The 22439-nt window shown below is 48.2% G+C and overlaps 9 protein-coding genes across 9 annotated transcripts; 6 read left to right on the plus strand and 3 right to left on the minus strand.

Moving 5' to 3' along the window:
- Positions 1-35: 35 nt before the first annotated feature.
- On the plus strand, positions 36-720 carry UREG_00700 (NHP2/L7aE family protein; the record flags this gene model as incomplete). Its single annotated transcript, XM_002541140.1, has 4 exons — positions 36-57; positions 185-280; positions 379-513; positions 593-720. 4 exons carry the CDS (start codon positions 36-38, stop codon positions 718-720), a joined length of 381 nt encoding a protein of 126 aa, XP_002541186.1.
- A 1240-nt stretch (positions 721-1960) lies between these two features.
- On the minus strand, positions 1961-5611 carry UREG_00701 (uncharacterized protein; the record flags this gene model as incomplete). The annotated part of the gene is made up of 1 exon (XM_002541141.1): positions 1961-5611. The coding sequence occupies one exon, from the start codon at positions 5609-5611 to the stop codon at positions 1961-1963; it is 3651 nt and encodes a 1216-aa protein (XP_002541187.1).
- A 1109-nt stretch (positions 5612-6720) lies between these two features.
- UREG_00702 (uncharacterized protein) lies at positions 6721-7938 on the plus strand (the record flags this gene model as incomplete). The annotated part of the gene is made up of 3 exons (XM_002541142.1): positions 6721-6998; positions 7047-7518; positions 7558-7938. The coding sequence occupies 3 exons, from the start codon at positions 6721-6723 to the stop codon at positions 7936-7938; spliced, it is 1131 nt and encodes a 376-aa protein (XP_002541188.1).
- A 1782-nt stretch (positions 7939-9720) lies between these two features.
- UREG_00703 (uncharacterized protein) lies at positions 9721-10692 on the plus strand (the record flags this gene model as incomplete). Its single annotated transcript, XM_002541143.1, has 4 exons — positions 9721-10065; positions 10132-10308; positions 10376-10530; positions 10599-10692. 4 exons carry the CDS (start codon positions 9721-9723, stop codon positions 10690-10692), a joined length of 771 nt encoding a protein of 256 aa, XP_002541189.1.
- A 711-nt stretch (positions 10693-11403) lies between these two features.
- UREG_00704 (DNA replication licensing factor mcm6) lies at positions 11404-14455 on the minus strand (the record flags this gene model as incomplete). The annotated part of the gene is made up of 4 exons (XM_002541144.1): positions 11404-11526; positions 11587-12591; positions 12650-12785; positions 12840-14455. 4 exons carry the CDS (start codon positions 14453-14455, stop codon positions 11404-11406), a joined length of 2880 nt encoding a protein of 959 aa, XP_002541190.1.
- Positions 14456-15716: 1261 nt separating this feature from the next.
- UREG_00705 (uncharacterized protein) lies at positions 15717-17355 on the plus strand (the record flags this gene model as incomplete). Its single annotated transcript, XM_002541145.1, has 2 exons — positions 15717-16117; positions 16263-17355. 2 exons carry the CDS (start codon positions 15717-15719, stop codon positions 17353-17355), a joined length of 1494 nt encoding a protein of 497 aa, XP_002541191.1.
- A 593-nt stretch (positions 17356-17948) lies between these two features.
- On the plus strand, positions 17949-18958 carry UREG_00706 (uncharacterized protein; the record flags this gene model as incomplete). The annotated part of the gene is made up of 2 exons (XM_002541146.1): positions 17949-18585; positions 18801-18958. The coding sequence occupies 2 exons, from the start codon at positions 17949-17951 to the stop codon at positions 18956-18958; spliced, it is 795 nt and encodes a 264-aa protein (XP_002541192.1).
- A 1480-nt stretch (positions 18959-20438) lies between these two features.
- On the minus strand, positions 20439-21098 carry UREG_00707 (uncharacterized protein; the record flags this gene model as incomplete). The annotated part of the gene is made up of 3 exons (XM_002541147.1): positions 20439-20506; positions 20609-21029; positions 21096-21098. 3 exons carry the CDS (start codon positions 21096-21098, stop codon positions 20439-20441), a joined length of 492 nt encoding a protein of 163 aa, XP_002541193.1.
- Positions 21099-21456: 358 nt separating this feature from the next.
- On the plus strand, positions 21457-22190 carry UREG_00708 (30S ribosomal protein S12; the record flags this gene model as incomplete). The annotated part of the gene is made up of 3 exons (XM_002541148.1): positions 21457-21853; positions 21946-22046; positions 22125-22190. The coding sequence occupies 3 exons, from the start codon at positions 21457-21459 to the stop codon at positions 22188-22190; spliced, it is 564 nt and encodes a 187-aa protein (XP_002541194.1).
- Positions 22191-22439: the final 249 nt, after the last annotated feature.

Raw genomic sequence — 22439 nt, forward strand, 5'->3', positions numbered from 1 at the left:
CTCATTGCGACGCATCCTACAAGGACCTTTTCAACATGGCGAATGAACAATCAGCAGGTATGGCCTCTTTATCCGCTCCCCAGTGCTGTCGAGCTGCATCCGTGTCGTGACGATTGGATGGCCCGCAGGGGGTTTTGACGACAATTTTGACTAACGTATGTAACTTGCATCTGCGAACATATAGCTTGGCCCATTGCCGATGAAGCTCTTTCCACTGAACTCCTTGATCTCGTCCAGCAGGCCTCCCACTACCGTCAGCTGAAGAAGGGAGCTAACGAAGGTACGTCGGGGGACGCCTCTTCACTACGGGCTCGTTCACCCTCTTTTCTTCCTTTTTTTTGCGCTCGAGCTAACCGATGACTTTTTGTGGAAATGTAGCAACCAAGACTCTTAACCGTGGAACATCGGAGCTGATCATTTTGGCTGCTGATACTTCTCCTCTTGCCATCCTCCTTCACCTTCCCCTGCTTTGCGAGGACAAGAACACCCCATATGTTTATGTGCCTAGCAAAGGTATGCACGCGAATTCATTCCCCCCCTCCCTCTCTCCTTGACGATGCTTGATTTCCTAACTGTTGTCGTGATTTTATAGTTGCCCTGGGCAGAGCCTGCGGTGTGAGTCGCGCTGTGATTGCGGCTAGCATCACTACGAACGAGGCTAGTGACTTGACAGCACAGATCCGCAATATCAAGCTTAAGGTCGAGAGATTGATGATCTAGACGGTTGGAAGTGGATAAGCCATGCGGTAAACCAATGTGAACGCTCTGAATATCAGTCTCGTGGGGCGTAGCACACCTCACTCTGGGGTATCGGTTCGGCCTTTGGTACTAAAATAAGCTGGAAATGGAGTTTCTGATATACCGAGGGAAATCTGTTGGCGTTAGTCGAGGGTATACATACTGGTATGATTTTGTTTAGAAAGTCTATGTGGCGTAAAAAATGAACACAGGATTCTATGCGGTTTTCCACGCCCTCTCTTTGTCACATTCAGATGGTTGAGTAGCTAGGATGAATTGTGAAATGAATATTTGAATTTCTCCATGTGCATGCATCCATCTAGGCCCTATCTAATGCCTTGCATGATATGCTACGCTATAATCACTATGTTCTCACTCCCCCAGTGAAGAAAGTCAATACTGCAAACCTGAATCTGGGAACGCAACAATTGAAAACTCAGCGCTAAAGCTGGCAGAAAACGTGACGGAACCCCGAGAGATATAGCTCGAAAAAGAAAACTGGAGAAAAAAGGACCTCGAGTCATGGAAGAAGATGATTTCCCAAGAAGAAAATCTTGAAACACTGCCCATGAAGAAAAGAATAAGTCATCAACCTCGTCAGTTAAGCTGATAATCAAATGTTTGTGACTTGAAAACGTTCGGCGACGTAGATAAGAAGGGTATCAAGAGGCCGAAAATTCGCCGTGAGGTAAAACCGCGTATACGGCGAGAGTGAATGAAAGCAAGAATGCTCGTTCCTTATCAATATTTCAAAGGATTAAACAGTTAAATTAAATTGGCTGGAGTGACAATGGGCCACCGCACAGCTCTCAAATGTGTCAAAAGGCAGGAAGAAGGAATTGATCACACTGAAAATGGGGTATCAAGGAGGTAAAAGTGAAAAAGTAAAGTAGGATGAGCAAAAACCTAGCCGCTATGTTCTGGAGGCGACTAAAGCTCGGGAAAGCTGAATTACTGAGGGGAGACGTCGCCAGGGATTAGGTTACCAGGGAGTGCTGCTTGTGCATCTGAAAATTATATCCAGAAATATTTGCCACCGTCATCGCTAATTTACTGCTCGGGTTCTCTATTCACCATAGCACATTTCTGAGAATTGGCAGTGCTTCCATTTGGGGAGGGCTGGAAAATATAAAGGCACCGTGGAGTGCGACAATAACAAATCTGGGGGTAGACGACAAAGCAGTAAAGTAAGTTTTGGTGAGGAGAGAGAGAAGCCCCTACATCAGCAGGTTTCTTCAATATCCATTAGCCATTTACGGATGCCTTCTCTCAAAGTGTTATCTGCAACAGTGCCGATCCCTTTTCTCGTCGTACGGGATGGCTTCTTGACATCTGAACCATCCAGTTTTGAGGTTGAATCTTCTCGGTGACGTTCGGCGGTAACGCTTTTCACAACCTCCTCCAAAGCGCCTAGTACCATTCGGCGGCACTCATTCCGTGGAACTTCGATCGTTTGAGTCTCGGGTGCATTTGCGTTGGCATCAATAGTCTGTCTGTCACCGAGTTGACTAGGTCCGGGCCTTCCTCTGCGGCCACGATTGGGAGACGCGGTTCTGGAATGGTTGGCGGATGGCGGCCCAGATCGCGCCAACACGCGCTCAACAGCATCAACAAGCGTTCCATCAAGATCCATCACTGGTTCTTCGATAAACTCTTCTTCAATGAAGCGAGATTCGACATAGCTCGATGCGGTCGGGTCAGAAACAGAGGAGGCTGCAGAAAATGACGTCTTGCGTCCAGACGAAGGCGAGATAGTAGGAAATGCCAAGCTAGGCTTAGTAGTAGATATCTTCCGGCGTAATCTCAGTCGTTTGACTGTTGATGAAGTAGTGTCTGCAATTAAAGTCGAACAAACGTCTACCCACTTCTCGGAGTAGCCCGAGGCATCGGGAATGGACGTCATTGCAGCGAGAAGGTGACTTGGAGTTGGTTCTGCGGACATAGAGCGTTTAACGTCGGCTTCTAGTGCTGGATAAGGTCTAACTGCCTGGAGAACGAAGTCTTCGTGATAACGTTTAAGCCAACCGGCAACATTGAGGTTAAGCCGTTCATAGTCCCTTTGGGTGGTTGTGAATTGATATCCGTCATTCTGAAATGAGGGCCCGCCGTCAAGACTGGTGATCGAAGTACGAGCCTTTCGGGGAGAAATGATGGCGGAATCATTTGAGGAGGAAAAGGATAAAAAGCCAGGCAAAGGAACTTCAACATCTACGACGCCGTCATTCCCCTCCACACAAAGCTTCACTGGAGACGCAGGGGAATGACCGTCTAGACCTTGTTGTTTAAGGGATGATTCCACAGTGCTTTTCGCGTCATCAGTACTGGGAGCAGAAGAGCTTGGCAAACCCAAGTTATCAGTGGCTTGAGGGCTTCTCTGAGAATCACTCGCCACTTCTGCTGCCATTTTTGCGAGAGTTGAGATGGGAGAAGTGGGCAATGAAGAATCTGCTCCTTGCTGACGAACGGGTGCATGAGTATAGGTTTTACTATTTGAAGAAGTTTCTCGCGAACTCCAAATATTGGAAAGCAAGCTTCCCCACCTGCTGGGTGGTAGATAATCACCACCCGAGGAAGTGTTGGAGCTTTCGCTTCGGCGGAGAGTTTGCATTAGATTTGCGGAGGCTGCACTAATGTTCTCCGGCTGCCCACTGGCGGGACCTCGTGGTCGAGGACCCCGTTGCGAGGCAAAATGTGGCACAGGTGTGGCGGTCCCAGGGATTGCAGGGGCAGCAATCGCTGTGCTGCCTTTTCGTGTGCTCATACCATTCGAAGGGATTGGAAGGCTAGCAGTTTTGATAGATCGAACATCGGAGTCGCGTCGCATTTGACGGGTCGAGACGCTCATAAACTCTAGCTCATCCGCGACGACATTGGTAGTTTCGTTAGATGAAACACTCGCGGACCGTTTGAAATTCGCATGTTCTTCGACAAAGTTACGAGTTCTAGCACGCCTATTAAGGGTTCGGCGGAGTGATTCTCGTCGAAAAATCTGAGGATTTGGAGGACTCTGGGATGTTTGACGGAAAGAGGTTGAAGTGCCCGGGCGGAATGGCGACGATAGGGTATCAGGGCGCTGCTGGGCTGGCAAAAAAGCAGAAAGAACAAAAATCAATCGTCTTGCCGTCATTTTACAGGGGGAAATGATAACAGTTCTATTAGGAATGTTGAGCTCGTTATCTTGCTGTGCCTTTTGTTGCAGGATATGCCGCCGCCTGTGCCACTCGGGGCCGAGAGAGCCAAGCCAATCTGTATGATTTCCGAGAAATGCTGTAATCAGGACTAGAAAGAAAAAGTTATGCTCTCTCTCACTTAAAAATTTGGCAATCCACCGGGCTTCATCTCTCCAAACCCCCCAGCGGCTTTGTCCCGTCACAACATGAGGGATTTTGAACGCGAGAGAGACTCGGTGAATCGCGCGCAAGGTCTCCTCTCGAACTTCCATGTTGTACGCAAGGCTGTTGGGAGGTAGGTGAATAATTGTCTGATTAGTCCTCTGCATATTTGGCGGTTGTTTTACGGGCTTCGGCTGCTGAACTGTGTGGAGGTCGACTTGCTTCAAAAGAGCAAGTATCTCTTTGCTAGCCACTTTTTCTAGGTGAGAAAGCGTGCGTGTAATAATATCCCAATAATCGACTAGTGCATCGATTCTCTCATCTAAATTCGACGTGGTAGATAAATGTGTGGATGCGTCGTCGACTGCCAAATTCCATCGTTTGTCGGAATCGAGAGAAGTCGACATGAGGCCTGCAGGTCTCAGTCTATCCTGACCACAAGGATTTTGCTGCGAGAGTTGTCTCCCATGATTGCGAATTGTCACCGGAAGCTGTACAGCGATGGCGACGGCAAACATTGGGGTTTTCTTTTCCTTCATCTTCCTTTTTTTATTACTGCCTGAATCGTTATTGTAAAACAGCTTAGCGAAGGACGAGATTTGAGGCTCACAATTGTCAGTTGCTAAGACTTGGTTATCGGGAAGATTGACGCTAAACATCCTGGTGACAAGAACAGTCATTTTTGTTGGGCGTGATGAACACTGGTCAGCCATGCTAGTTTCGCGGGGTATGATTCTCGGTTTCGAGTGGGAGCTAAAAGTCTCGGATCGCTGGTGATGCGGTCGACTTTGAACCGCATGGGTATGATGGTTTCCAATCTCATAGGGCGACTCTCCACCATTCGGGACTATGTGCATTTTGGTGGACGATCCACGGTAACTAAAGGCGCTGCTTCCAAAAATGCAGTTCAAAAGACCCGAGTCGCTGTTGTCACCAGATACGCGATTATGATGATGATCGCCTTCGCCGGTCAGTGTAGAGAATGTGGATCTTCGGCTTCGAGCGCGAAGGAATGCGCTCATGTTACCGGAATCACGATTTCTCGAGTCGACGAACGATGCATTTGGGTTCAAATCGGGAATGGACGACTGCGAAGCTTGTGCCGCATGCTTTCGCACATTTTGCGAAGAGCTTGAATTTCGGGAATGTCTTCCGCGAGGCGGTTCCGCTAGCTGTATGCCGATGGAGGGTCGAGACGTATTATCCGCCGCTGCAAGGTTTTGAGTATCGAGCAGTATGCAGGGCTCATCGCGATCCCCCATCGCATTTTGGGCAACAATGATCCGAAAGTCCCTTGCCTCATCAAATTCCAGACCACCTTTATCATCAAAACTGCTGGCCGTGGTTGCGTTTGGGAGCAACGAACTGGTCTGGAGCGGATATGTATGGGTTCCAGAGCGCTGGAGGGTGGTGACATCCGGGAACAAGAGGCCGGAGGTATGTTCTTCCTCTGTCACTGATTCAAGCTGAGCAAGGTTACGCGGGGCATGAGGATTAGCGTTGAAAGCCGAAGCTGCAGTGTTCAACAGCCTTCCTAACATTGTATTGCTTTCTCGTCCACAGCAACAAGGTTAGTCGAGATGGCTGACAAAAAGAAGGTGGTGTCTAATAGCAGGTAAGCAGCGAAAGCCCATTGTCTGCATCGACAAAGCTGTGCATCACCCTCACAGATACGCCGGTTGGTGAGAATGCGTGAATGCCACCCTGGTCGCGTCCACACACCAAAACATGATCACAGCATGAAGCATGCAGATGTAAAGCAGCCGATAATCACTGGAAAGAACGGAGGTGACTCAGAAGCTGCATAAGGGATAGCAGCACATTCCTCAATGGCGATTATCCAGAGAAGACGGGTGAATTGCAGAGAAACAATGTGGAGATGGAGGGGAGGACTCGTCAAGTCGATCGAGACCAGAAGTGTCGCTGGGGCCAAGAGGCGGTGAAGGGCAGGAGGTGAGCCGCATGATTAGGTAACCCGGCACCTCGGCTGATGTGCACGTGACTTTGGTCTGATCTCCGTCACGTGTTAGTCACGTGTTACAGTCAGCCCTACTTTATATAGAAAGCTAGTTCCAACCTCCTTGCATCTCTCTCTCTCTCTCTCTCTCCCCCTCTTCTCATACTCGAACCTCCTCACAGAGCCGTCACTATCTTCACAACTTGCTCTCAGATAACCGTCACTTACTCACACACTAACATTCCTAGCACTGTCACCAACCTTGATGATTTGCTCTCGGTCATAGCTTGTCCTGACCTTTCCTCCCTGCGTGTTGCTGTACCTCAAGTGAGGTTTTTTTTTTTCAAACAAGGTGTCTTTTCTACTCAGACTTTCACCGAAGACACATATCTTCCAAGCATATCCTATGCTTGAAGCTCTTTTTGCCTTGAAATCTCAAACATTTTAGCCCCAGCTTCTCTCGCATCTTGATCCGCTCAATACTTCATCAGATAAATATTGAGCCTCTTTCTAGCTTGTCTTTTCTTTCTTCTACGTCCTTGCGGCTCAATTCGGATCACTAAACCAGTAGCTCAAGCTTGATTTATATGCTTGTTGCTCAACTTGATCAAGCAACACCGGCTATCTATTGGTACCGAATTTTTCTTTTGTGTTGCCTCGTACTCCGTTTTTTACGCAATATCTTGTTGGAAAATGGAGGCATCCAATCCGGTTACTGTCTCCGAAGAAATACCCTTTCTCGGGATGGAGCAAGAATCTATTCTTTCGCTTATCGACTTTAATTCAGACCCTATGCCTTCAGATCTCGGGAGTAATGCGCAAAACCCCATTTTTGTAACAGAGACCATTGAGCAGGCCCGTCAACAGCTTCAAGAAAGAATGGGTGCCATGGGTGGCTCATCTACTGGCCCTACTGACCATACTGACCATACCGCCCATACTGACCATATATGCTCTGAACAAAACGAGGCGTATGTGCTGTTTCCATTGACGTTCGTAGTTTTCTAACGCATTCATAGATTCGAGAAACTGAAATTAGAATTTGGGGCCAAAAGAAACCCAACCTTGGAAGAGCGGCTTCAGTTCCAAAAGGCTGAGAACGAGGAACTACAACGCCTTAACCTTGTTAAGCGTCGAAAAGAAGAGCAGCATGAATTACCAGCTAGCACAGCCTCAGAGCCGAGTTCCCGGCTGGATCTTGATTCGGCCCTTGGACCTGGTATAACTAGCGAGCAATATCAGCTATTTTGCTCGGATGATGATAAAGACACCTCCAACGGAAATATAGGTAAACCTGAAGGGACCGCAGAAGGTGAGGTATCTGCACTGTGCTCGGAGACTAAAGGCAAACACGCAAACGCTAGAAACAAAATCGCGCGCAAGGCCAAAAGAGAGAATGCGGCATTGGGCTTTGACGCTTTTCGGCGAAGCAAGGAAAAAAAGGTGCGCCTTGATATTCTCGGCTTACCTCACTCTAGGAAACGACTGTATGTATGTACGTAACCGATAGACGCTGATACTGCCTCGCAGGTTGAGAACCAAAGTGTTCGAAAACGAAAACAGGCTGGCGAAAGCAAAGATAAAAAGTGGAAACCCAAGGTTTCGGGACGGAACAAAAAAAGACAATTCGGTCAACTGAACTTTGAAAGCCTATTCTCATCAGACATCATCAATGCTGCAAAGGCAAATGTCTCAAAACCAGGGATCCCTACATTTTACTCAAAGGCCAAGGATAAGGCTATGAAGGAGCTCATCGCCAGCATTCCACACGCGGACCCAAAAGTCGTTACTACGGATAAAAAAGCTATAATGGCGGCTATTGTTAAATTCACAAGAAGGCCCAAAGCCGATGGCAATGGCGGCTGGCTCCACCCAGATATGAACACTAGCTTATTTCATTACCAGGTTTGAGAACCCCTTTAACTTCATGGATATTAAAACTGACCGACTTCAAGCTTCTAGGGGTGGGTTTCATGGTATATTCTCTAGCCCTATCTTTGAAGTTGCATGATGGAAAATTGCTAATTCAAAGAAAGCGTGACCGCGAGAATTCAGCAATAGCTCCTTTTGGTGGTTTTTTATGCGACGAGATGGGTTTTGGGAAAACAATACAAGCAATTGGTAAGCACGGATAACCACCATGCTGCGATCCATTGTTGACCCTTTGGCAGCCAATATGGTGGATGGGAAACCAGGCACTAGTGATTCAACAAACACCACTTTGATTGTTGTTCCACCCCATTTAGTAAACCACTGGTAAATTCCCCCTCCCTTTCTATCCAATTTGAAGATATAGTAACTATGAGACCTAGGATGAGCCAGTTGAAAGAGCATTGTAAACCTCATGCTTTAGGCGAGGTTCTTCAGCACCACGCAACAAGAAGGATCCCTGATGATGTATTCCCTCATTGTGTTCAAAACTTCAATGTTGTGTGAGTTTTTGGGCTTTCTTTTCAGCCCTGGCAAAAGACTAACTGCCATAGACTCACAACATACACTGAAGTCCGTAGGTCTTATCCTGACATTCAGCTTCCCCAAAATCTAGTCAAAGAAAATGATCAAAAAGGCAAATGGACGGAAATCTTTTACCAAAATTGTGGTGCGCTTCATCGGACCAATTTCCATCGCATTATTTTGGATGGTAAGGCTTGAAATCTAAATCTTATCCATCAGACTAACTGCCCTATAGAGGCCCACGAGATCAAGAACCATGAGTCAAAAACAAGCAGAGCAATTCGCATGCTTCAAGGCCGATTTCGGTGGGTAATGACCGGCACGCCCATCCACAAGTGAGTTCCTTACGAAGCCAATTCTATCCTATTTGATCTTCGAGGCTGAAATATGTGAAGCACTGCCGTTGAATTCTTCTCATACTTTGAATTTCTTAAAATACCGCAAACAGGGAATTTCGAGAGGTTTTGTAGAAACTACTGCCCGGTAACGCCAGTATTTTTCGAGGCCTTTGTCTAGACAAAATTAGTTAACGACGAGGATCTTAGGACGGCCAAGCCAATCACAGTCGGCTGTCCAGCGTTTTACGAGGCTATATGTTGCGTCGAACCCACGCGGAAACGCTTTTTGGTTTTCCAATCTTGAAGCTTCCGGATGTTGACGAAAGCACCTTAGACATACAATTCGGGCGCGTGGAGAAGCTCTTGTATAAGGAGCTTATTACATTTGTGCTAAAATCATATCTGGGTGAGTCTAAATCAACCTCTGTTATGCATATGTTTTAACATTTGATTAGGGGGGAATGATCATGAAAATGGCGTTCGTTCATATCATAGCTATAACGGAAAGTGGACTCTGCTGCTCAGGCTTCGCATGTTTACGAGCCATATGCTTCTATCATATAAGATGCTACAGAACATCTTAACTGATGAAGTGATGGGCAGACTATATGAATCTGTTGGATCTGATGCCCCACCAGATGAGTTGGAAGTCCTCCATCTATTCGATAGTCTCCGCATGAATAGACATTTGCCATCTCTTGACGATGTCATGGAAGAAAAGAGGGCAGAAGTAGATGTGAATCCCCCCTTGCATGAAGTGCTTATCAAGAAATATAGGTCGCTTTTGAATTCTTCGATCTTAAACTCTGACCTGAGGAAGTGTGCAAAATGTAAGACACTCACATATAGTGCATACATTTTAGCCTGCATGCATATCTATTGCAGTAGCTGCTCTGCTAGCATGGTTCGGGATGGAGAGGGGATCCTGTGCTCTTGCAGCTCGTCCGGCCAGGAGTTTACTTTCTACCAGTCCCTTCCAGCACTCTATAACAACATTCTGGAACGCCAAAACCACCCTGTTCAGATATCAGGAAACGAAACGAGCATTACAGATCAAGAAGAAAACGACTGGATTTCATTAGCTGGACATCTGATGCCTAGTGCCAAGTTGACCGCCATCCAGTCGTGTGTTGCAAATTGGTTGACGAATTCCCCTGGTACAAAAGTCACAATTTTCACCCAATTCCGTGGGATGGTCCGAATTCTCAGCAACATGTGTATAAAACAGGGTTGGGGCCATACAACGGTATAAAGCTCTTCCAACCATGAGTCCTTTAGTTTCAGTTTACTAACATATGCAATGTGCTTATAGCTTACTGGAAATGCTCCGCCATCAGAGAGACATCGAGATATCGAAGAGTTTCGTGTTGATCCCACAGTTCGCGTTCTAATTTCTTCACTTAAGGCTGGAGGGACAGGATTGAATCTTACCATGGCAGATAAATGCATACTAGTTGACTTGTGGTGGAATGAAGCTATTGAGCAACAGGTAGGAAGACCTTGCGTGCATATCATGCATGCAATATGGCTGCATACTGACTTGTCATCTTCTCTAGGCGTTCTGTCGTCTTTTCAGATATGGGCAAACGAAAGAAGTGGAAATAGTCAGAATCTCTGTGAAAAACAGCATAGATGATCGAATTCAACTGATCCAACATGAAAAGTCGACTAGCATTGAAAAGACGATTGGTTACGATGCGCTGTCATCCAGGTTAGGCTCACTCATCAAATCCAATTGCTCTGCCTTTAAGACAACCTTGCTGACGGATACACTTCCAGGGACACGCTGGAAGATATTCTGAAAATCTTTGGTGTTACTGAAGACCCAGATGGGGAGAATGGATTCGCTTTCATCGCGGATGACGATGCCTGATACCACGGTATCTTGACAGGCAGATATGGGCGCCACCAGGGCTATTTTCCATCCTTTTGCCCCTTTGGGTTTTCACTCCATTGTCCTTGTTGCTTTGGTTTCATAAGGACAACAGACTGAATTCATTTGATGAAACTTAGTCCGGTTTTTAGGCCACATGTGATTTGACCCCTTCTACATGCTTAAGGTGACAATATGCCCTTAACCTCCATTGGATATCTCGCCATTTTTCTTGTCCTTAGCGCCCCTTCTCTGGTTCTGCTTTGCTATCCTTTGGTGATTGGGCTTGATGATTTGGAGTTTTAAGAGGGTCCTTGCTTTTGAATTGTTGTTTGCAATTGGGTGTATTGCTTTAATGAAATTCGAGAAAAAATACAAAGTCTGTGTGAGTACTCAAAGGCTCCTGCTCGACGTATAAATGATTGGTTCTAGCAACCGTAAAATAATTTTTGATATTCTGTGGATATCAATGATTTATGTTGGTTATAGGAGAACCAATTCAATGAAATATCGTATCCGAACCCCTTATTTCGCCTGCCGAGTGCACCTTTCCCCAAAATACATCCAACACCTTGTCATAAAAATCGAACAGGTCACATGGAGCCAGTAGTTTGGATATTCATGATATGGGAAAATCAAATCAAAAATTCGCGGGTAATTTTGACCGTCTCCATGATTCGAAGTGTATACGAATGGCTGCATTGCGCTGCGTTATACCTCTTCAACGGCACAGTTGGGATGCAAGACATAAACCACACGAGCTTGGGTGTTGTCCTGTGCATCATCGATTTCATCAATAAGACCTTCTCCCCGAATTTGCATAAGAATATTGTCCTAAGCACGAATATTCAAGTTAGATGTGTGATTAGTAGAGCAAGGCGACGAAAAACGAACCTTCACCATCCGTTTAAGCACCTTGGTCACTAGTGACCTCTCCCGTTCAATATCTTCTTCGTTGTTTAATTCAGATTCAATTTGCTCCAAATACCAGATTTTTAACTCTTCTTCCTCGACGCCCTCGCCTGAGTTCGCTTCATCATCGTTGATGCGCCGAACCAGGATATTAAGAATTTTCATATACTTTTCATACGTTATTTTCGTTTTCTGGGTTTGCGGTTGGTGGGGGGCAGAATCGGCGTTCACACGGTCTTCCTCTCCGGTACCCATTGTCGTGTCTCCTTCGTGGTCATGTTGTTCGTTATCGCCATCGAGCATCTCCTGATCTTGATTGCCGTCCATTGCTTCATCGTCAACTTCAACATCATCCTTTTCAACTGTGACTATACTCTGCCGAAGAAGATTGTAAGCTTCTAGGACGAAATCAGGTACAACTTCTTCGACGCAATTCGCTTTGGCAACAGCTTCTGATAAGCGAATCAAACTTTCTAACTGGCGCACCGTAATACGGTAGCTGCTTCGTCCGATACCGCCTTGCGCATCGTCGTTACGAAGTTCCATATACTTCTCCACGACCAACTCCTTCGCCTCTGGAGTGAATACGGGCCGAAACGTTCTAGCAAATCTGATATAGCGTTGTAAGTTTTCAGTGGATATTTCGGGCTCTACGGCTTCATCACGGTTCATGTGAACATTAACGATATGTCGGGCAAGATTCTTATCCACGGATTCGTTGGGTTCATCGCGGATAACGAAGAAGAGATCGAATCGACTCATGATTGGCGCGCTGAAATTGAGATTGGCACGGAGAGTGGCTTTCGGGTTATATCTGCCGCCAACAGGGTTGGCAGCGGCAAGAATACTTGCGCGAGCATTTAGAGTAGTATGAATACCAGCCTTTGCAATGGAAATCGTTTGTTGTTCCATAGCTTCATGGATGGCGACTTGGTCGGTTATATCCATTTTATCAAACTCATCAATTGCACAAATGCCCCCGCCGTTCTTACGTACATAATTAGCAGAGTAACGGGAGTTGTAAGGATACGATTTTAAAACATACCGCAAGCATCAAAGCACCTGCTTCAATCGTGAACTCGCCCGTTTCAGGGTCCTTTACCACCGAAGCAGTCAAACCAGCAGCGGAAGAAGCCTTTCCACTGGTATATACCGCCCGAGGGTGCAATCCGCAGATATATCTGGGACAAAACGTTTAGCGACGATAATATATATTTGCCCGGCGTTTAACTCACTTCAGAAACTGACTTTTGCTTGTAGATGGATCGCCTACAATGCAAATATTAATATCACCACGCAGTTGCATGGCCTCTTCGACGGTTTTCTTGGTGACACCGCCTACTAATTGCAGAAGTAAGCCTTTCTTGATTGATTGATGTCCATAGATCATAGGGGCAATCGAATCCACTAGTTTCGAATAGATGAATGGTGTATGTACGAGTTCTTTGAGCTCCTCAACCTCCTTAGGTGTGAATGTTTGCAGAAGACGCTCTTGGGCCATATCTTCGACTTCTTCAGGGAGTTCGACCTGGTTCAATGAAGCAAGAATATTCTGGGAATGCCCCGTGAGACTTTGGCTTGTAGGCTGACCTGGTGTAGTCAAATCCGGTGTCACCATACAAGCCAGAAAAGCCAGGCGATACGTAAGATCCCGGACTCCCAGTGACTTTAAACCAGTCACTCCACTCCCGCCTGCCTCACCGCCTCGCGAATTACCATAGTCCCTTACTGCTTCTGTGCGGACACCGGGGGCACCCAACTGAGTCATATCAGGGATAACGATCAACGTGCCGGTGAAAATACATCTCTCTCCAGCTTTGGCCCGATCTACCATTTCTCCACGGAGAATGATATCCATGGTGCGTGGCATACTGCCAGTTGGGATTTCATGGGAAGATTCCTGCAGTTTTACTTTTTGCCAATCGATGAACGTGCTTCGACGAATATCCAGACGCCAACCAACACGATTACCGCACGGAGGGTTTGGACAAACTGCCGGTTCGGTATATTTGAAACTTTGCTCAACATCTGGGCAAGGGGTATTGCAATTTTCGCAGATAAACGTTCCCATTGCAAGTTCTGGCCGAACTTCGGACGTCCTTGTGACAGTACCGGATATCGAAAGTAGCTTCCCTATCTGGGCGGTGCGCAGCTGACGCAGTCTCGAAACCAGGGGAAGATTATAAAAAGCCAACGAAAAGACCTTATCCGTTTGTTGATATCTAGTTTTTTCGGAGAGAGGGTCAGGTTCGCTGCTATCCACGGCCATGGCGGACGTGCTCGCTTGAGAGGAATGGCTCCCAAGCTGTCGGTGTTCTCGAAAGTACTGCGGTTCGTATTTTGCGATCAGGTTGTGCAGAGCCTTCGTCAAGTATGGCTGAAATCGATAATATTGGTTAGCAATGGCATCGGCCAGGACCTGGTTCGGGAGTGATGTCAAGTGTGTGAAGTCGACATAGAGTGTGGACAGCTGAAGCTTAGCCATTCCGTGTATTTGAGAAACGTAATATTTATCACTCAGCATTTCGGACGAGGGCGGGGCGCCGGACGACATTGGATCCTCCATATGTGTCTCCAACAGCTCTTCAAAGGCCTGTTGGACTTTCTCTCCAGCCACGTCACGGAATACTGGCGGACCTCTACCGTACATGGGGTGTCGAGGTCGACGGGGCATCGAGCCGCCGATGACCTGATCGTCTGCAAATTCAGGCGCTTCGCTCATCTGCGCATTGCTTTCGGAGGGAAGGTTTGGACGTGAGCTTGGAGGCGCTTCCGATTGCGGGAGAATCCCCCTCCTCGTGCCCTGGCGAGCAGGTTCCGACTGGAGAATGGTATCCATTATACTCGACATGGCGCCGGTCGGTTCGCAATCGAGTAGTACAGGTAAAGCTGAGCAACAGACCTGAAAGGAGCGACAGATGCAATAACGACAGAATCAAACCCAGTCCCGGCGCAGTGTGTTGATGCAAGACGTCAAGATAGAAACTTCACGTGAAGATACGGCGCGCGACGCGTCTTGCTTAGTCACCTTCACGCGTAAAGTGGCTGCTCCACGTGACCAATGAGCTTAGCGGTGAGAAGTTGCAGAATCGTCAACTTCAGCAGACAGGAAAAGCAGGCGATGCTGGCGATATTGCTTCTGAGGCTTGCAGGGTATGATGGGAGAGTCGGATTTGAAAGTCTACGGCGGGAAGGGATAGCAGCTCGAACAGCCACATGTTGCAACGCCAGCAGCTGCTCGTGTCTAGCAATACGACAGTTTCTATCGGAAACATTACCCTGTGCTTCACACAGTCACGCTCCCCATCCTGTGTCTAGTTCCCCAGATCGTCGCCGGTTGGATTGATGGCCTCCGGGACAATGTGGGGGTACCCAATCGCGAGTTGAATTGATGGACCGAGGGTCGTCATTTCTCAGGAACAACGTGCAGACGCCCGGGCGCTGTTCGATGCGCGACAACAGCATCCCTCCGAATGAGTAAAAATTTCAAAGCCAACCGTCTACCACAGTTCCCCGGCCCGCGAAAGGCTGGTAGAACTGGCTCTCAATGCAACAGTAGCGGTGATAGAATGTAAATAAATTAAGTTTTTGCGAGATGGGTTGCTCTGATACGAAGAAACGTCCAAACATCTCGCCCCAAACCACGGTCATCGACCTTCTCTCCATCTCCCGCCATGACGTCTGGTATGAAATCTGCCTGGCTCCCTGAGCTCTAGCCAAAAATGAAGCTGCGGACTCAGCGTCCTTTAAAGAACTTGGAGCTCATCTGCTGATCCGCTAATTTCTTGTCCTTTCTGCTGCCCCTCTCATTCTCTTTGTTGTGGTTTTTGATCAAGGGGAGCATCAAAAACAACAGCCGCGGGTGTGTCTCCTTTCCTCTCGTGAGAACGTCTTCTTTGCTCAGTTCATTTTGTTTGTATGATTGCGACTTGAAGCTCATAGCATCTAGTACTCGTCCGAGTACAGGTTCAGCGCACAGAATCTCTTAGGTTCGTACCCCTCCAAACCACCCCCCCTCGACATCCGCAGCTCCTCTCCCCAAATTCTAAATACGCAACGCGGATGTCAAACTGAGCAGCACAAGAGGAATCCAGGGACGGAAAGCCGACACCATGCCACACCAACCACCCGTGGAAACGGCGGTTTCGGCGCCTGGAAAGGTGCTCCTAACCGGAGGATATTTGGTGTTGGACCGCAAATATACTGGCACTGTGCTGGCGCTCGATGCGAGGATCCACGTTATTGTGCAACAGCTCCCAATGGGCAAGGGAGCAAGAATGGCCCCGAAAGCCAACGTGGGGGAATCAGCAAGGACAGGGTCGAATGGTGGTGCGGACGGGGATTCGTCCATGGATGGCATGGAAGGAGACACATGCCATGCGAAAGACTACGAAGACGGGCTAGAAGAAGTCGTGATTGTGAAGTCGCCGCAGTTTATCGACGCTGTATGGGAGTACCGGATTCAGAGGATAACCCAAGGCGGAGGAGTCAAGGTTCAGCAAGTTAATGACGAGTGAGTTTCCCTTTTACTGGCCATTCAGGGCACATCATCTCCCTTGTTCTGTACCGCTTTAGCCAGAACGCAGTGCATCAACGCCGCAGGGCTTATGCTGCTATTGGCTTGCATGGCCTTGTACCGCGGTTGCTGATATCTATAGGCCCCGGAACGTTTTCGTGGAAACCTCCTTGAATTACGCCCTGACATATGTGAGCTACGTTGCTGCATCGAAGAACTTTGGTTCGTTATCGATTACCATCCTGGCGGATAACGATTACTACTCTGAAACGGCGGCATTATCCGTCCTACATAGGGGGGCCCGCTTCATGAATGCTGGAGTGAAATTACAAGAAGCACACAAAACCGGCCTAGGATCCTCTGCTGCTCTCGTTACGGCTTTGGTATCTGCTATTGTCATTCACCGTACTGTACAGCCCGAAGAATTGCCTTCAGTCCGGGACAAACTGCATAACCTAGCCCAAGCTGCGCATTGCGCTGCACAAGGGAAAATAGGCTCTGGGTTCGACGTCGCGGCCGCTGTGTATGGGTCATGTCTTTATCGCCGCTTTTCCCCATCCATCCTCAGTGATTTGGGTGATGTCGGCTCCCCGCAGTTTGAAGAGCGGCTATTTACGGTTGTTGAGGATCTCAATACTGAAAAGCCCTGGGACACAGAATGCGTAGACTTTGGCTTCAAGCTTCCCCGAGGTCTTCAGATGGTTCTTTGCGATGTTGATTGCGGTTCACAGACGCCCGGTATGGTGAAGAAAGTCCTGCAATGGCGGGAGCAGAATCGCGTAGACGCAGAGATGCTCTGGACCGGCCTACAGCGGAACAATGAAAAGCTGCGTTTGGAGCTCAAACGACTGGGACAAAATCGTAATGTAGTTCAAAACTACGATGAGCTCAGCAATTTGATCACACGCACCCGAATGTGGATCAAGACCATGACGAACAAATGCGGTGTTCCCATTGAGCCTGAGGTCCAAACAGAGTTGCTGAATGCGCTCTCGCAGATCAACGGTGTTATCGGCGGTGTCGTGCCGGGTGCAGGCGGCTATGATGCGATCGTTTTGTTAGTCAAAGACGACCCGATTGTTATGAACGCCATTCACGAACTCGTGGATGGCTGGAAGAGCTCAGTGGAAGACGACTTTGGTGGTCAAATTGGCAAGGTGAGATTACTCGGCGTGGGATATGGATCCGATGGCGTGAAGAATGAACTTGGGGTCCGGTATAGCGGGTGGATATGAGGAGTTCATGGGATGAATGAATAGGCGCTGCTTGAAAGATTGGCGCAAAAGGCTTTCGTATACATTCAGAAATCATGCAGGTGAGATATCCGTTAAAGTCAACTCGCAAGCGTGTTCACTGGCGTTTCTCCGCGTCTTCCTCGGAGGTCTCCGTGGAGCATGTCCGTCCATAGTTCTGTCAGCTAGTCACGAATGGGCAATTCAATGTCTTCCAGACCACTTCTCTATGAGCGAAGTAAAGAGAATTGCTCTATTGTCTGTCGTAACCCAGGATAGAAATCAACGTCGGTCAGTTCAGCGGGCGAAGACGATTGTCGCGTGCGAGATCAGAGAGTGACAAGAGGAGTGTGGCTGACGAGTCGCAGTCCCCATTGCCAGGTCTTGTCTCTCATTTCCCCAGACTCCGAGAACATCCATCCTCATCAATCTACAATCATTATCGGTCGCATATGTCTTTCGCAGGGTCTCTCATGGCAATTACCCTCACGCTTTGAATCAACGCTTGGACTGTTGGTCTCACAAGCAACGTGATTCTCCAAGCTCCTTTTTGCCCTTTAACTTAACCTTGTGAAACTGACTAGGAACTTGGAACGATGGCATCAAACACTTCGACCGAGCCAGACCATGGTTCTAGTCACAAAGCAAATTGTCCAACCACACAGCCAGGAACAGGCGATGCAGGTTCTTCGCCATCACAACCTCCATCCACTTCCATTCCTTTGGATGACGGAGATCAGAAGCCCCAGAGTGCCCCTTTACCAGACAATCCACCAGATGTTCCAGGTGAGCAGGAGCCATTAGAGCCTGCAGTTTCCACTCCCCCAGTGGCTCCAGAGCCCAAGAACTCCCGTCCTCCTTCTCCCGCCTCAGAGAGCGCAACTTCGCCTCCCGCCATGCCTTCGACCACGACATCCTCCGAACAACCCCAGCCCACCTCAGAGAGCCAGATGCAGGATGCTCGGGAAGAGACTCAATCTGAGTCGCCAGAACCGAAGCCGCTGAGCCCGGCGATAGGCCCTTCCTCAGACCTTCCAAGCCCGTCTCCCAAAGATTTCGAAAATGCTGGCGCTTCGCTGGTGATCACGCTGCTTCTAACAACGGGCGCCAGACACCCGTTCAAGATCGATGGCAAATATCTGAGGAAACGCGAAGTGAACGTTCCGGATAATGATCCGTTCGCTATGAGTGTATACACCTTGAAAGAATTGATATGGAGAGAATGGAGATCAGGTATGGGACATCCATGTGTTTCTGGCATGCGTCAGTATTGGAAGACCAGTGATTGACTCGCTTGACTTGTAGAGTGGGAGCCTCGACCAACTTCACCCAGCCTAATTCGCTTGATATCATTTGGGAAACTCCTGGAAGATAAAGCTCCTCTATCGGGTGAGTGGCTCCCTCACATGCGCGTAGCAGACGGGTTCCGTATTCTGACGAGCTACCAGATTCCAAATTCAATCGTGATACTCCGAATGTTGTCCACATGACCGTGAAGCCCCAGGATATCGTTGAAGAAGAAGATGCAAAGGCCACCAAAGGCCATTATTCGCGTGACCGCGAGGAAAGTGACCGAAGCCCTGGTTGCCGCTGTATCATACTGTAAGCCCGGCACCGCAACATATCCCAAGTACGCGTATACAAGTGCTTCCAGGAGGCCACGCCACGCTGGATTTGACGTCCTCAATCTCTTTTGGCATTGTATGTTTTCGCCTCCCAACGTCCTTTACACCCACGAGATCTACGCAACGATGCTATTAATTTCATATCCCTTACCGATCAACGGTTCTCGCTCTCGATTCCAGCCCCCTATGCTTGCACTCCCTATCCTATCTTTTCAAATGCATGCAGACCTCGATATTGCGCCATCCTTCAAATGGCATGTGTACAGAACGAAGGGTTCTCTTTCCTACATGAGCTGCAAGGGTCTTCTGGCGTTCATTGGTTCAAGTATGACTATGTCCCTCCCATTCTATGTCCCTCCCTGTTCTGATTTCTGACAGAGCACGGTCATTACATTCAAGATACCTGATCAGTCCCTGGTTTAGCATCGTTTAGCCCGATTTGATAACAGCACCCATCGTTGCCCCATTCCTCCGTTTAACCTTGCGTACATTGTATACGCTTGCATGGTCTTGTTGCTCATCTCATTCCAACATTCCCGGATCCATCTTACAATTTATTCATTTTCTTTTTCTCCTTTGCATGGCCCTATTCTTGTTGACTATAGAGGTGATTTATGATACGAAGATACAATGCAAATGCGTTCCTCGCAGTTAACTGAATACGTGTATCTATCGAAAAAGTTATGCTCATGTTCTTCCTGATCTTGGATCAGATTGGTCTATATTCCTCTCAGTTGACGGCGTTTCGGATTGCTTTCGCGCAAATTGAATCTCGGTGGAGCAATGGTCCAACAAGCGTAGGAATCATAATATCGTAGACCAACGTGGAAAATTGGCCGTTTGCCTGATTAATCAAGCGCCGGGTCGGCATTGCCCAGCGCCAAGAAGCGATGCCAGTGCCGCGCTTCCCCGCCCGGCCCCCGGGCAGTTGGAGATGCCAAGCCTTGCACTGGGGCGGAAGAAACCTTAGCGTCATTGCGAGGGCGGAAAGCGGGAGTTTACACTAGATAAGCTATGCTGAAGCACAGAGTGATGAAGAGTTGTCCAGTGAGAATTCAGCAACTCAACTTGCTGCTAGTTCTTTAGCTTTGACCATCAAGTCATCAACTTGACAACTTCTTGAATTTATCTTAAATACTCCGTAGTTCAATTAGATCAACGCAACTATGCTTTATCAAACATGGGCATGGAATTGTAACCTGTATGTCCCTAATAAGAGAGCATGGCATATCAGGCATGTGCGATAATTGCGGCAAAATAAATTTCCACCATGTGAGAGTATCATCAATTATTCTCTTTAAAGGGCATGGATTTCAATAGATTCTACCGATCAAAGAATCAGCGCGGAATCTCGATCCACTGAAGTTATGCATTCCTATGGTACATAACCTCGATAATTCGAGTTAAGCCTGCTACACACGAAACATGTCTAAAGAAAAAAGAGACTTCCGAGCAACATCATCACCAATTCATCTTAAGTCTCTGTTCCATTTCGTCATGGAAGCTTGGTGGCTCACGGAGATCATCACCTGAAAATAGCGTTAGTTACCAGACTCGAGAATAGTGGTGAACGGTTGATAACATGCGGGACCCATAACAATAGATTACGGCCGACCACAATATCAACATACCCTGGAACACATCCTCCCACCCGATCTCCGTCTCCCTCCCTCCTAACGCTAAAATATCTTCGTGGATGTTGCTTTCGTTGCTCCTTCCCAGCGCAGCCGGCTTCCACTGTCCCTCCTTCACCATCTTCATTTCCATTCCCCGTCTCACTGGCTCCGCGATACCATATATCCGCCGAAGGGACTCCATCTTCAGCGCATTTTGGGTTTCGCGCCACTGAAGCAGCCGTGCCTCAAGTGGATGTGTTGAGGAAGCAGCCTTGAGGCCAGATGTAGTAGGTGCTGGTGCGGTAAGGGATGCGCGGAGTGTGTCTGGGACACCGGGGGCGGATGGGGCGCCGTTACGGAATTGGGGGGCTGCGCCGTTTCTGGTGATGTTGGAGGTCTGGGAAGCGTGACTGGCGGGAGGTGCAATTCGTAGAGACTGGGGACAGTTAGTTATCGTATGTAGTTCTACGGGGAGCTAGGTAATGAAAACAAGGAGATATACCATTGCCGCGAGGATGTGAGCTGGAGGTTTTGGGAATGGATACTTCGAGACTAGTCGGGATAGTAAAATGGAAGAGCACGCTTGTTTATAGAGACTTTCGTTGTAGTAGCAATTTCTAGAAAAAGGATATCGGTTTGATGCGAGATCTGAGGTCTCGTTGAGCTTCAAGGCAAACAACCACCACGTCAAGCTCCTGCGGCTAACAGGGCAGACCAACTGTGCAGGTTCAGCTGAGAGATCACGTGATGGTTTCCGGCCCTTCAACCGTCGAAACTTTGCAGCGCATGTTGAAGCACCTACGTTGAGAACAGGATCTCACATTCACGATTCTACTTCATCCCCCGCCGTCGCCAACGCCAACATGCCTCCAACACCATCCGCAACCACAATTCGCCTCCTCAGGCACCTCATCTGCCGCCAATTCCCCTCTCCCGCCTCCCACCCCATCCGCGCTGCCTCCCCGTTCCTCTCCCGCAACACACCACTCACCACCCTTCTCCGCCAGAAACCGCAAATCGCACATTTCTCCAGCACACCCCGTCCACAAGCAACATTCAACCAAGTTCGACGCGGATGCCGTCAGGAACAAAAGGCGCGCAAGCCGCGGTCGCCGGCGCTCGTCAACCGGCCAGCGATGAAGGGCGTGTGTCTCAAGACGGGTATCACGAAGCCCAAGAAGCCTAATTCTGGAGAGAGGAAGATTGCGAGGATTCGATTAAGTAGTGGGAGACTGATAACAGCGTATATTCCTGGTGAAGGTACGATATCTCTTTTTGGAGTTTGATACGCTCTTGGCCGTTTGGGGCCGTTTGTTCGAGCACTGGCTAATTTAATGTTTTTTCCTCTACAGGACATAATATCCAACAACATAGCGTGGTTCTGGTTCGGGGAGGCAGAGCTCAAGATTGTCCCGGTGTGAGATACCACGTTGTGCGTGGAGCTTTAGATCTTGTATGTGGATATCTTCGCCTGCGATTATCCCGGGGTTTTTGGCCCGAGAGCATAATGGCTGACTTAATACTTTAACAGGCTGGCGTTGGTGGCCGTATAACTAGCAGGTCGAAATACGGAACGAAGAAGCCGAAAACGGCATAATTATTCATACCAGTCATGAACCTACCATTGACATAGAGTTTGTCTTGGAACCCACCTAGAGAAAGCCAGGTGTTGAGAGGTTGGGTCGCGTTTCCTTTTCGTCTATCATGTATTACCATAGGACATGTATTGTTTGGCCCTAGAACTCCACAAGTAACCATCCTGCGGGAGAATGCACCAGATACAAATAAAGATTCCCTCATCCCCATTTATCGTTACAAACCAGGCGTGAAAGACGACAAGATAAGA

This window comes from Uncinocarpus reesii, genomic scaffold (genome assembly GCF_000003515.1).
Source record: "Uncinocarpus reesii 1704 scaffold_1 genomic scaffold, whole genome shotgun sequence".
Classification (NCBI taxonomy): domain Eukaryota; kingdom Fungi; phylum Ascomycota; class Eurotiomycetes; order Onygenales; family Onygenaceae; genus Uncinocarpus; species Uncinocarpus reesii.